Source organism: Musca domestica, unplaced genomic scaffold (genome assembly GCF_030504385.1).
Source record: "Musca domestica strain aabys unplaced genomic scaffold, Musca_domestica.polishedcontigs.V.1.1 1, whole genome shotgun sequence".
In the NCBI taxonomy this organism is placed as follows: domain Eukaryota; kingdom Metazoa; phylum Arthropoda; class Insecta; order Diptera; family Muscidae; genus Musca; species Musca domestica.
In genome coordinates, this window is record NW_026712114.1 from 39,671,660 (window position 1) to 39,686,861 (window position 15,202).

At 35.9% G+C, this 15,202-nt stretch overlaps 1 protein-coding gene across 2 annotated transcripts in view; it reads left to right on the plus strand.

The window, feature by feature from the left end:
* LOC101899006 (neuropeptide F receptor) overlaps positions 1–15,202 on the plus strand; it is a 70,963-nt gene that overhangs the window by 46,990 nt on the left and 8,771 nt on the right. For both annotated transcript variants that reach the window (XM_005182221.4, XM_011293682.3), the window contains exons 3-4: positions 2,242–2,662; positions 11,895–12,064. In XM_005182221.4, coding sequence (XP_005182278.1) covers positions 2,242–2,662; positions 11,895–12,064 — 591 coding nt within the window. The remainder of the gene's footprint in view (positions 1–2,241; positions 2,663–11,894; positions 12,065–15,202) is intronic.

A 15,202-nucleotide genomic window follows, 5' to 3' on the forward strand; every position in this document is an offset into this window, starting at 1 on the left:
TAATACCCTCCACCATTTGGTACAAAGTTGACAATTTCCAAAAAAAAAAATAAAATAAAATCCGTTAAAAATTCTGTTAAAATCTTAAAAATACCGAATGCCTAAACTGGAAGAAAAATCTGTTTAAATGTAGCTAAAATCATCAAAATACCGAATATCGGGGGGTACCGTTATATATAGGGGCTATACGAAGACGTGGACCTACACAGATTATTTTCTGTCTTAGGCTGTAGTATCCAATACGAACTTCAAATGCCAAATTTGAAACAATTCCGGTGAATAGTGGCGCTAAAATCATCAAAATATCGAATATCGGGAGGTACCGTTATATGGGGGCTATATGATAACTTGGACCTACATGGCCCATTTACGAACTTAACCTGCCTACTGGCAAAATATACATGTGTGCAAAACTTTAGCCTTCTATCTCAATTTGTTCGAAAGATAGCGTGATTACAACAGACAGACAGACGGACAGACAGATGGACAGACAGACAGACAGACGGACATGGTTAAATCGTCTTAGAATTTTACGCTGATCAAGAATATATATACTTTGTTGGGTCTGACATGAGTATTTCGAGGAGTTACAAACGGAATGATAAAATTAATATACCCTCCATAGTATGGTGGAGGGTATAAAAATGATCGTGTGTACATGTCAAAGAGGTCAGCTGAAAATGTGCATCTTCGGTTGGCCACCAGAACTCAGGCGCCGACCATGGGTATTGTGTGGGCCGCCCTAACAGCCGATGGTCGCTCTCCGCTCGTATTAATCGACCGTGGCGTCAGAATAAATGCCGAATATTATCGCGAAAATATTCTGGAGGGTGTACGAAAGCCTTGGGCGCACAAACATTTTGGCCGATGACCTTGGACATTGCAACAGAACTTACCACCATCGCACTCAGCACGCGCACCCAAGCATGGTTACAAAATGAAGTTCCCCGCTACATTTCCAGCACACAATGGCCACCAAAATCTCTGGATATCAATCCGTTGGACTATTGTGCCGGGAGTATTTTGGAAAGCAAGGTTGGCGCTAAAAAATACAAAGTGTCGATAACCTCAAGCAAGCGCTTCGCAAGGGCAATATTCGGGGAGCGTGTGACGGTTTCAGTGGCCGTTTGAAGGTCATAATTCGTGCCAATGGTGACCAATTCGAACAAATCTAAACTTATTCTAAAATTTGATAATTTGATTTCCGACATTTTTTGTTTCCATTCAATAAAAATAAAAAAAAGTAAAATTTTTGGCGTTTGACTTTTTTGCAGTTTTTTATTTCATCCTGTATATGTTATCTCTTTCTCATACCTTCCCAATAAACGTCGAACATTTTGAAAAGTGCTCAGTTCCGGAAGTGTGTCGATCCACTGTTAGCATGGAATGGAAAACAAATTCAGTAAAAAATGGATCATATTTGAAGATGAACCATACTCATTATTTTCTACTACTACTCAATTTTATACTTTCTTTTCTACTACTCGAAAACACTCCAGAGAAAATAGTTATGGCAGTATATGTTGAGGGAAGATATTTTCGCAATATGTTGTCCTCAAGTATTTATGTTGTCCTCATTCAATATCATACTTTTCTCTGTATTTATATGCTCAAATTATTATCTCATTCCGGTCGAATTCATGACATCCAATTAAAATCATTTCTATTCCATTGTGATTCATATCAGGAAACGAACAACATTCAAACAAATCCAGAGAACTTAGCCGAATCATAACATATGCGTGTCTGACTATAAAAGTGTATTAAATTATTACTTACTACAGTAAATATAAAATGCCGGAATGGAGAGGGATATGCTTTGTGAAGTAAGCGGGCGGCTTTTACATGTGTTGTCTTCCAGCAACAAATTCTCTACATGAAGGGCCTAGCTGGCGGTAGCAACAAATCACAAGGATTTAGATAGTAAAATATAGCTGTTGACTGTATAAACAGGGGGCTTTGCTGGAAATATATACATTTGGTACATATGCTTCTGTATATATACAAATTCACACACACACACACACTAGCATTACATTGTTAAAATGACTGATTGATAGCACTCGTATCGTAGTCGTCGTCGTCGTTGGCAATGTAAATATTTATTTCCGTTCTTTTCTAAATAAACTTTAGTGTCCGCTCACGCACACATACACAGACCGAGACACACTTAAATTGACTCATTTCATTTCCGTTTCATGTGCCTCCTAACCTCACCTCCACCCTTCTTTTTCTTTGCAGATCATCAATATGAATCACACTGTCTTAGGTCTGGGCAGTTTTTCCCTGCAAACAAATTCCATGGACATGTTGAGTTCCATGGGCAACGGTGACAGTAGCGAAAGTAGGGATATATCCATGGATTACCTGGAGATGACTGATGATGGCCAGAATAACCTACAGCAATTAAATGCGTCATTGAGCGGCAGCGGCGGCGGTGGCAACAACAACAACGACACACTAACAATAGATCCAGTATTGCTGGAGCGATTTACTCGTAATCGTAGCATAGACGGCCTGTGGTACCATGTGCTCATCATGCTCTACTGTGTTCTAATCATTTTCGGAGCAATGGGCAATATTCTAGTTGTAGTAGCTGTGATACGAAAACCAATGATGCGAACAGCAAGAAATTTATTCATATTGAATTTAGCTGTATCAGGTAAGGAAAAAAGTTTAATTTGTGTGTGTGTGTGAACACAGTGGGTACAGTGGGTATTGAAAGCGACTTAAGGGCGTAAGGAGATAATTGCGTAGGAGTATTGAGGACATGAAACTGTGGTAATGGCGCATGAAATGAGGAAGAAGAAATAAAAACAGTATATGTCCGTCAAGATAAATTTAAATTTAATTAGCAAAGACACAAACCAAGGTGATTTTTTCTCCGGTTCACAAAGGGTTAATAAAGAGAGAGAGAGAGAGAGAGAGAGAAAGAGAGAGAGAGTAGTAAACCAGAGAAAATTAAAGGTAAACTAAATTATATTAGTTTTCATCAAATTTCAAAATTTTCCCTACAAATTTCAAATGAAATCGCTAATTAAAAACCTAATTAAAATTTACGTTGAAAAACTTTGAAACCCTTAACTCTACATTTAAACTGAGAATAAAATATTTAAAAATGAAGCGGTGTCGAGGCTGGGCACAAATGAAAGGTCTCGAGGAGTACTTTCCGAATCTGTGGACCTTATAGTCTAAAAGAATTTCAGAATTAGGAATTTTTTGCATTTTCTGAAGAATTATCGCTCAATTTTATGGAAATTGCAGATAAAAACGTCCACAGAACAGAAACTAAAAATGAAGCGGTGTCGAGGCTGGGCACAAATGAAAGGTCTCGAGGAGTACTTTCCGAATCAGTGGACCTTATAGTCAAAAAGAATTTCAGACTTCGGAATTTTTTGCATTTTCTGAAGAATTATCGCTCAATTTTATGGAAATTGAAGATAGAAGCGTCCACAGAACAGAAACTAAAATGAAGCGGTGTCGAGGCTGGGCACAAATGAAAGGTCTCGAGGAGTACTTTCCGAATCTGTGGACCTTATAGTCAAAAAGAATTTCAGAATTAGGAATTTTTTGCATTTTCTGAAAAATTATCGCTCAATTTTATGGAAATTGCAGATAAAAGCGTCCACAGAACAGAAAGTAAAAATGAAGCGGTGTCGAGGCTGGGCACAAATGAAAGGTCTCGAGGAGTACTTTCCGAATCTGTGGACCTTATAGTCGAAAAGAATTTCAGACTTAGGCATTTTTTGCATTTTCTGAAGAATTATCGCTCAATTTTATGGAAATTGCAGATAAAAGCGTCCACAGAACAGAAACTAAAAATGAAGCGGTGTCGAGGCTGGGCACAAATGAAAGGTCTCGAGGAGTACTTTCCGAATCTGTGGACCTTATAGTCAAAAAAAATTTCAGAATTAGGAATTTTTGCATTTTCTGAAGAATTATCGCTCAATTTTATGGAAATTGAAGATAGAAGCGTCCACAGAACAGAAACTAAAAATGAAGCGGTGTCGAGGCTGGGCACAAATGAAAGGTCTCGAGGAGTACTTTCCGAATCTGTGGACCTTATAGTCGAAAAGAATTTCAGACATAGGCATTTTTTGCATTTTCTGAAGAATTATCGCTCAATTTTATGGAAATTGCGTCCACAGAACAGAAACTAAAAATGAAGCGGTGTCGAGGCTGGGCACAAATGAAAGGTCTCGAGGAGTACTTTCCGAATCTGTGGACCTTATAGTCAAAAAGAATTTCAGAATTAGGAATTTTTTGCATTTTCTGAAGAATTATCGCTCAATTTTATGGAAATTGCAGATAAAAGCGTCCACAGAACAGAAACTAAAAATGAAGCGGTGTCGAGGCTGGGCGCAAATGAAAGGTCTCGAGGAGTACTTTCCGAATCTGTGGACCTTATAGTCAAAAAGAATTTAAGACTTAGGAATTTTTTGCATTTTCTGAAGAATTATCGCTCAATTTTATGGAAATTGCAGATAAAAGCGTCCACAGAACTGAAACTAAAAATGAAGCGGTGTCGAGGCTGGGCACAAATGAAAGGTCTCGAGGAGTACTTTCCGAATCTGTGGACCTTATAGTCGAAAAGAATTTCAGACTTAGGAATTTCCATAAAATTGAGCGATAATTCTTCAGAAAATGCAAAAAATGCCTAAGTCTGAAATTCTTTTCGACTATAAGGTCCACAGATTCGGAAAGTACTCCTCGAGACCTTTCATTTGTGCCCAGCCTCGACACCGCTTCATTTTTAGTTTCTGTTCTGTGGACGCTTCTATCTTCAATTTCCATAAAATTGAGCGATAATTCTTCAGAAAATGCAAAAAAATTCCTAAGTCTGAAATTCTTTTGACTATAAGGTCCACAGATTCGGAAAGTACTCCTCGAGACCTTTCATTTGTGCCCAGCCTCGACACCGCTTCATTTTTAGTTTCTGTTCTGTGGACGCTTCTATCTTCAATTTCCATAAAATTGAGCGATAATTCTTCAGAAAATGCAAAAAATTCCTAAGTCTGAAATTCTTTTGACTATAAGGTCCACAGATTCGGAAAGTACTCCTCGAGACCTTTCATTTGTGCCCAGCCTCGACACCGCTTCATTTTTAGTTTCTGTTCTGTGGACGCTTCTATCTTCAATTTCCATAAAATTGAGCGATAATTCTTCAGAAAATGCAAAAAATTCCTAAGTCTGAAATTCTTTTTGACTATAAGGTCCACAGATTCGGAAAGTACTCCTCGAGACCTTTCATTTGTGCCCAGCCTCGACACCGCTTCATTTTTAAATATTTTATTCTCAGTTTAAATGTAGAGTTAAGGGTTTCAAAGTTTTTCAACGTAAATTTGAATTAGGTTTTTATTTAGCGATTTCATTTGAAATTTGTAGGGAAAATTATGAAATTTGATGAAAACTAATATAATTTAGTTTACCTTTAATTTTCTCTGGTTTACTACTCTCTCTCTCTTTCTCTCTCTCTCTCTCTCTCTTTATTAACCCTTTGTGAACCGGAGAAAAAATCACCTTGGTTTGTGTCTTTGCTAATTAAATTTAAATTTATCTTGACGGACATAAACAGTATTTACTTTTATCGAGAGATGATGTATAGCATATTCATTCTCTGTACAGATGTTAGTAGATTATCAGAAGCAGCTAACTTGTAAAAAATATGGAGGCTCTTGAAATGTATAAAAATATTTTTAACAAATTTACTCTGAGTATAGTTGGAAATTCTTAAAAAAAAATATATCGGTAGTTTATCAAGTGAACCTTAATCCTAGAAGTTCAGTGTGATTCTCTAAAAAGTGAACGACTGAATTAACGACAATTATCTATGACAGCAGTTTCAAAAAAGTTTGTTTGTAATTTATGGACTCGAAAACCGCTTCACAGATTTTCCTGAAAAATTACTGGTATACTACTACATCACCTGAAAGTAACATAGGCTATATACATTTTTGAAATTCCACTTCGAACTGGAGGTATAGCACCAGAAACTGAGATACCTTCCAAAAAATTAGATTTTATATGCACATATCTCTTGATTAGTTACAGATAAAATCTTTAGATTTGGTAAGCGTAACGGAATTTGGAACAAAAATAAATTTACCAAATTATATTGAAATCGGTTCGGATTTGGATATAGCACCCATATACATTATCGGCCAATATCATGTATTTGATGTACCAAACACGATATGTATGTTCTTTTTTAATAAAATTTGGAGTGACGGGATTTAATCAGAAAATAAATTTGCTAAATTATACTAAAATCGGTTCAGATTTGGATGTAGCTCCCATTTATATTTTTGACCGAATTCGTTTATTTGATGCACCAAACACGATACGTATGTCCGATTCCAATTAAATTCGGCATGATTGACAAAATTTGGTGCAAAAAAAAAAAAAATTGCTAAATTATATTGAAATCGGTTGAGGTTTGGGTTTGACTCCCATATACAGGGTGAGATGAAAGAACTGCAACCAAATTCAGACTGATGTCATTTCTAATCCACTCGTACAAAGAGCAAGAACTTACACCACAACAGAAAGGAAATCGACTCAAAAGAGCTAAAGAGTTGCTTCGTTTGACCGATAGTGGTGAACTGCCGAATTTGATTTTCTCCGATGAGAAAACATTCGTTGTCCAGCAGTTTGAAAACAAAAAAAAATGATCGTGTTTACTTGCCAAAGAGGTCAGCTGAAAATGTGCATCTTCGGTTGGCCACCTAAACTCAAGCGAGCCGGTGGTCGCTCTCCGCTCGTATTAATCGACCGTGGTATTAGAATAAATGTCAAATATTATCACGAAAATATTCTGAAGGGTGTTTTAAAGCCATGGGCACGCTAACATTTTGGCCGCATACCTTGGACATTTCAACAGGACTCAGCAGCAGCGCACTCAGCACGCGCCAACCATGAATGGTTACAAAAGGAGGTTCCTCGCTTAATTTCCAGCGCACAATGGCCACCAAAATCTCCGGATACCAACCCTTTGGGCTATTGTGTCTGGAGTATTTTGGAAGGCAAGGTTGGCGCTAAAAAATACCTAAGTGTCGATCACATCAAGCAAGCGCTTCGCCGGGAATGGGGCAAAATACCGCAGATCAACATTCGGGCAGCGTTTGACGGTTTCATTGGCCATAGTTTGTGCCAAACAAACAAATCTAAACTTATCCTAAAATTTTATGTTATTTCCGATATTTTTTGCCTTCATTCAATTAAATTGCGTTTGACTTTGTTACACTTTTTTATCTCACCCTGTATTAGTGAATTTTTTCAGTTAATGAGATATACAATATAATCCAAATATTAATAATTCTGACTGACTGTTTTCTTGCTTTACCCAATTTTTATACAAATTTTATTTTTTTAACAGTTTTTCGGGCACAAATTTTTTTGAACTCTATATTGGAAAAAATCCTTGATCTTACATTTATTTTTGGCCACTCTCCTTCATTTTTCTTTCAATAAAAGAAACAACTTGTATATTTGAAATTACTAGACTCTATCTTTATATCTCTTTATAATAATTATTTTTTAATACAAATGAATATTTTCTATTAAACTGAGTTTAAATGCCATTTCGATCCCGAATGTGTTAAATGACACGTATTGAAATATCTATCAAAGTCATTAATGGGGAAAATGTTAAATGTGTAAAACACATTCTGTTGAAAAATATCGCCAACATAGTTTAGCATACTTGCCCTAATGATGGTGATTCCTCCTAAACCACATAGTGGGCAAAGAAAATCATTGGTAAATTATTCTCTTTAACAGTTTATTTCCCACAACAGCACAGTCCATTTCTTGGTATTCTAATTTCACCATTGAAATGTGATGCGCTCGTTGCTGATTTGGTTGTTTGTCATGTCGGACAAATGAATGGTTCATCATTAATTCCAGCTTCCATTGACAGTAACATGCAATTCGCCCTGACCGCTCAGCTCAGCTCAGCAACTTGCGACAATGTTCATTATTTTTGTCATTTCGTGGCAATGAAACAATGAGGAGATAACCATGGCCACCATCGAATAAGTATATCAAATAATAACATGTTTTAAAAGTTTTCCAATTAATTGCTAATTAGAAACTTAATACAAAGCAAAATTTGACAAATTAGAGGTAAGATAATATAAGTTCGAAATTATTTTAATAATTTTCATGGAAATGGGATGAGCATAGTGAAATTTTGCAAGAATAGGAACCTCCTTGTAGTTATGCCTCATTAAATATATGTGTGTATACTTGATCAGCATAAAATTGTGGATTTTGCATGAATGTCAACCTAACCCAATATGGATTATAAGTTGGTAAAGCATCGAAATAATTGTCATAGACCTCCCTCTTATTAATTTATGTCAACATTTGGTTTGTTCCTGAACTGCAACAATATATAAGTGTTTTTCTATGATAACCGATTTTCCCTTTATGATATCGAAAAAAAAATGCAAAAATAGTAGATTCTTACAGGTTCTGGAACAGACCAATTATTGTCTCGAAGAACTGAGTCGTTCAAACAATGTGTGCCCGTCTGTGTGTTTTGAATGGAAAAGTCATCTTGTATTATCAAATTTGAGAATTCTAGACTTATCCATTACCAAATTTAGTACCATTTTTAAATCACCTCCAAACATCAAACACAGATACCATCAGTAATCTAAATATCAAGTATTAGAATTTTGTCTCTATCCCTTAAACCATAATTCTCATACCAAAGCTCTATTCGTTCACATAATACCAAATGGTATTATTTTAGAATATAGTACCATTTTAGAATTTTACCCAACCATAAGTTGGAATTTTCAAAATCCTTTTGGTGCATCTATCCTGCACTCCCTCAGTGACCCTTATTCCAAATTTCAGCTCATTTCGTTTGTCCAATACAAAGTAGGATTTTCCAGTCTTATCACACCCCTGCGCACTAAGACTTCTAGCTTCAGCCGTTTCAGTTATTTTTCTACACTTTTATATACAGGGTGAGATAAAAAACCTGCAACAAAGTCAAACACCATAATTTTTATTTTTTTTTTTTTTTTCAAATTTTATTGAATGAAAGCAAAAAATGTGGGAAATAACATAAAATTTTAGATCAAGTTTAGATTTGTTTGAATTGGTCACCTTTGGCACGAGTTATGGCCTTTACACTGGCAATGAATCCTTCACACGCTGCCCGAATGTTGCTCTGAGCTATTTTGGCCCATTCCCGGCGTAGCGCTTGCTTGAGGTGATCGACACTTTTGTATTTTTAGTGCCAACCTTGCTTTCCAAAATACTCCAGACACAATAGTCCAACGGATTGGTATGAAGCGGGGAACCTCATTTTCTAACCATTCTTGGGTGGCGCTAGTGCTGAGTCCTGTTGGAATGTCACAGATCGGCGGCCAAAATATTTGAGTGCCCAAGACTTTAATACACCCTCCAGAATATTTTCGCGATAATATTCCAAATTTATTCTGAGGCCACGGACGATTAATACGAGCGGAGAGCGACCATTGGTTATTTCTGTTGTGGTGTAAGTTCTTGCACTTTTTATAGCCTCCACCATATTATGGAGGGTATATTAACTTTGTCATTCCGTTTGTAACTCCTCGAAATACTCATGTCAGACCTAACAAAGTATATATATTCTTGATCAGCGTAAAATTCTAAGTCGATTTAGCGATGTCCGTCTGTCTGTCTGTTGTAATCACGCAATCTTTCGAACGAATTGAGATAGAAGGCTAAAATTTGGCACATATGTTTATTTTTCCAGTAGCAAGGTTAAGTTCGTAACTGGGCCATGTAGGTCCACGTTTTCATATACCCTCCATATAACGGCACCCCCGATATTCGGTATTTTGATCATTTTAGCGACATTATTCACCGGAATTGTTTCAAATTTGGTATTTGAAGTTCGTAGTGGTTACTACAGCCTATGACAGAAAATGTCTGTGCAGAGCCACGTCTTTGTATAGCCCCCATATAACAGTACCTCCCAATATTCGGTATTTGGATGATTTTAGCGTCATTATTCACCGAAGTAGTTTCAAATTACGTATTTAGAGTTCGTAATGGGATCTACAGTCTGTGACAGAAAATTGTATATACAGGGCCAGGTCTTCGTATAGGCCCCATATATCAGTACCTCCCTATATTCGTTGTTTTGACGATTTTAAGTACAATACACAAAGAAATTGTTTGAGATGTCGTATTTCAAATTCGTAATGGATGCAACAGCATGTAACAGGAAATTTGCTATGGAGATCCAGGTCTTAGCATAGCTCCGATATAACGGTACCTCCCTATATACGGTATTTTGATGATTTTAGCTGCATTATTCACCGTTTTTTTTTTTTCAAGTTTCGAATTTGAATATGGTAATGGCTTATGACAAACCACGTCATATAGACTCCAATATGTTTTTAAGATTTCAACAGAGTTTTTAACGGATTTATTTTTGGAAAATTTCCAAATTCTTTCCAAATGTTGAACGGTATTGAAAATTCGGCACGACCGAACTTACTGCTTTTTAACTTTAACTTTATCAATATTTGTCGAATGAAATATTGCGATAAGTTCAGCTCACGAGCCATTTTTCGACCACTTCGAAGCGGGTTTCGATCAAGTTGCTTCTTTACTTTTGGAACCATTTATGCTGATTTTCCAGCCAAATATAAAGAAATCACGCTTGAATTCCACCACGAATAACTTTTTTCTGGAAAATTCTCACCAAAGTGCTTTTTACGCTTGTAAACAATATAATGAGCTGTCACTGGAATAATTTTTACAGCTGTCGGACGAGTGACTTAGAAATGACAGCAGTCTGAAATTGGTCGCAATTTTTTATCTCACCCTGTATGCTTAATGGGGTCTACGACGAATATTTAAGGATGTTATATATTTAGGGATGCTATTCATGATCAGCATATAATTCTAAGTCTATTTAACGATGTCCGTCTGTTGAAATCACGATGCAGCCCAATTTGTATTGTGTCTAGGATGATTGGTATTGAAAATGAGATATATCCGCCATATAACGGTATCTCCAGATATTCGCCAGTTTGATAATGTTTTGCACATATTTCCACGGATTTGTTCAAAAATTGGTATTTGTAGTTCGTAATGGGTTCCAGCTCCCTCCATAGCATGTTTCGGTCCACGTTTTCGTCAAGTCCCACATATTGGTACCCTCCGGATCTTCAGTATTTTGATGGTATTTGCCACATTTTTCCATTGATTTGTTTAAAGATTTGTATTTGTAGTTCATAATGGGTTCTAGCTCCGGTGGAAGAATATTTAATATTTCCAGGTTTTCCTATAGCGCATATGCAACGGTACCCACAGATATTCGTTATTTTGATAATTCTAGTCACATTTACCAACGAAATTGTTTCTAATTTGTTATTTAAAAAAATTGAAGACAGCCTCAGCCGGTTTTTTTTTTTTTTTTTTTTGAAAAGTGTAACAACATTATCCAAACGGTCTTTCTGGTATTTGTAGTTTAAAGTGGAACACGGTTGAATTCAGATACTTTTATATATAAATGTTTTATTTACCCAATGGTAGAGGATATTAAAAGTTCGACCCGACCGAACTTAATATTTTTTACTTGTTTTAATTTGGTTTATAAACACCTCGTTTAAATACCTGCATAAACTTCAAATACTCATAACGATTTCCTTATATTTAATAAAAAAAATCAAAATTTACTCCTATACTCCACTGTGCTGCCACCACGAATTGCGATTAAATGAAGTACATAAATCACAATTTATCTATATTTAACTCCCAGTCTAACCTGTATTAGTTGTCAGGGGCGGTGGTGGTGGTGGTGGCATTGTTGTATGTTTTTAATAAACATCATACATCTAATTTTGTCATGTTTATATTTGTTTTCTGTTTTTCTTTTCTAGATTTATTGCTGTGCTTGGTTACGATGCCTTTAACTTTAATGGAAATTTTATCAAAATATTGGCCATTCGGTTCCTGTGCAATTCTGTGCAAAATGATTGCCATGCTCCAGGCGCTGAGTATATTTGTATCGACAATATCAATAACGGCGATAGCCTTCGACAGATACCAGGTGAGTAAATAATCCCCAAAAGATAATTCTGTAATTCACTCCCTTGACCAGAGATAATGATTGGACAACGGCGAGCAAAAAAAAAAAATAAATAAAATAAAACAACACGAAAATGAGTTAAGGATATTATCCTTAATAATACCCAAAAAAAAGGAGTGTTAAATACTTTGTGTTTAATTAATGAATTTGTTTGCTATGATGGTACATGAAATTAATAAACTGGGAGAAAAGTTCAAAAGGATATGGATTGAGAATATTGTTATTTATTTAAACAGAAAGTTTAAAAATAACCTATATAGAGTACATTGATTCTTAAAAAACGGAGGTAAAGTTTAATTATATTTTGTTTTCTATTGAAAATCAGTTGTAGTAAAATACTAACAAACAATTTTCTTTGAGAAAAATAATTGAAGCAATTAATACCGAATTCATGCCGCACGTATACGTCTTATATGCGTATAAGACCTGCAGAAAATATTAGATGTGTAGAAGACCTCCGAGAAAACATACAGAAGGTCTTATATAGAAGACTTCCAGAAGATATCTTTCGTATTGAAGATATTCAGAAGGTGTTCTACGAATAGAAGGCCTCTAGAGAGTTTTCTCTGTCTAGAATGATCCGGAATTCCAAAACCAGAATGCCAGATTTCAAAGCCAGAAGACTTATTGGTCGTCAAGAGCCAGAAGATCTACTGGTCTTCAATAGCCAGAAGACCTACTGGTCTTCAATAGCCAGAAGACCTACTGGTCTTCAATAGCCAAAAGTCCTACGGGTCTTCTAGTGTCAGAAGACCTACTAGTCTTCAACAGCTAGAAGACCTCCTGGTCTTTAAGAGCCAGAAGACCTACTAGTCTTCTAACTCTACAAAGTCAACTGGTCTTTAACAGCCAGAAGACCTCCTGGTCTTCAGTAGCCAGAAGACCTATTGGTCTTCAGCAGCCAGAAGACTTACTGGTCTTCTGCAGATAGTCTTCTGGCTCTGGAAGGCCTACTATTCTTCTAACTCTAGAAGGTCTACTGGTCTTCCACAGCCAGAAGACCTACTTGTCTTCTACAGTCAGAAGACCTGCTGGTCAGCTACAGTCAGAAGCCTTACTGCTCTTCTACAGCTAGGAGACCTCCTGAAATTCTACAGCTAAAAGACCTCCTGATCTTCTACAGCTAAAAGACCTCTTTCGTCCACTGTGACCCGGGTTTCGATCAAGTCGCTTCTTTACTTTTCGAACCATTTCTGCTGATGTTGCTGTGGCTTAGAAATGACTGCAGTCTGATATTGGTTGCAGTTTTTTCGTTTTACCCTGTAGAAAGAATATCTCCTGCTCTTCTATAATTTTGAGATCTTTTGGTTTGATAAAGATAGAAGGTGATCTAGAAAGTCTTCCGTGTAAAGAAGACCTTGTGCCTTCTTTCTAAAGAAATACACCATTCTTTTATAATACTTGTAAATTCATCTGAAGGTCTTATATATACTTCAACGGTCTTATATACCATGAATATCTCTGAAGGTCATCTACACAACCTGGAATTTTTCCGGAGGTCCTCTTCTTCTGCAATCCTTCGGAATATCTTGTCTTCTGTTAAAAAGAAACCTTATTGAGACCTTGTATCGATAGATGAAACATTACAAATCCGTAATAAACATTCTAAAAATGCGAGCTCTCCTAACGTATATGTTCCCATTCAATCATAATGACTACTTTTCTTGGTAGTTAACTGCAAAATTCTAATTTAACTCTTCCATCTAACATTCATTAACTTATTACCTTTGCATCTTAATTTCTTTGAAAAATTTAACCACTGTGGAGTTTTCATCAACATATGTTGCTTGGTGACACGAATACAACATATGGCAAATACATGCGTGTATGTATGTGTGTGTGTGCGTGTATATGTGTAATAACGTATTCGAGCATAAGAAGCCAAAGTAAATTTAAATTTACGAGTATGTTGACTTTCTGCTGCTATGCTTCACTCATCAAATTCTTGGTATCGTCTGATGATGTTGCCACAGTCTTTGAGCCGACAAATAACTTAACGAATATAATTTGTCAAAGGCCATATGGTTTTAAGACATGACACGAGAAACAAATATAAGAACATTTATCTATTGGATTTGAACAAATTACAACAATATCTGTTGCGTGCGTTGTATTTTATGGTTGGAATTTGCATTAAAGTTGTATTCTGTTTGTTAGAAATTCAATATAAATAGAGATACTTTTATTATGTATACCGACGGTAAGATAGGATAATAAATGCGATTCGTTTGACCTAGTTTCTGGGCAATTGAAAGGAAACAGCATCATTTTTTGTTGCAATTCCGATACTGAAATTCTTGGTCAGATATATTAATATATATATAAATGTATTAATATAATAGGGCCACAGATTTCCTTCTTATTTGCATCTCAGATGGTAGGAATACCTTTCCTTTGTGGTAGGAATTTTTGATAATGATGACAATATTTGCGTCATATCTTATAACATAAAATGATTAACATAACTTCAAGTTTATGCTCAGCTTTTAATTTTTCTTTTTTTTATTTTTAAACAGCTATAGGAAAATTTTTCGAAAGAAACAAAAAAACCACATTTACAAAAAAAAAAAAAAAAGTAAAAAAGCAGTAACTTAGGCCGGGCAGAACTTTGAATACCTTCCACCATTTGGAACGAATTAGAAAATTTTCAAAAAAATAAAATCCATTAAATTTTATTTTAAATCTTTACAATATCTAATATAGGAAGGTGTCGATATATGGGGGTATATATGATATTGTGGACCTATTAAGACAAATCTATGTCTGGGTGTAAAGTACTCACAAGGAACTCCTTGTGTGGACTTTCAGATAATTCCATTGGAAAAAGTGGCTAAAATCATCAAAGTACTGAATATCGGGGGGTATCGTTATATGGGGGATATACGATATTACGGACCTATATAGACAATTCCCTTTCAGGGGGTAAAGTGCTCACAGAGAACTCCTTGTGTAGATTTTCAGACAATACGATTTGAAAATGTGGCCAAATCATCAAAATACCGAATATCGGGTTACCGTTATATGGGTGCTAACCTATATAAAGAATTCTCTGTTGGGGGGTAAAGTGCTCACAAACAACCCCTTGTGTACAATTTCCGT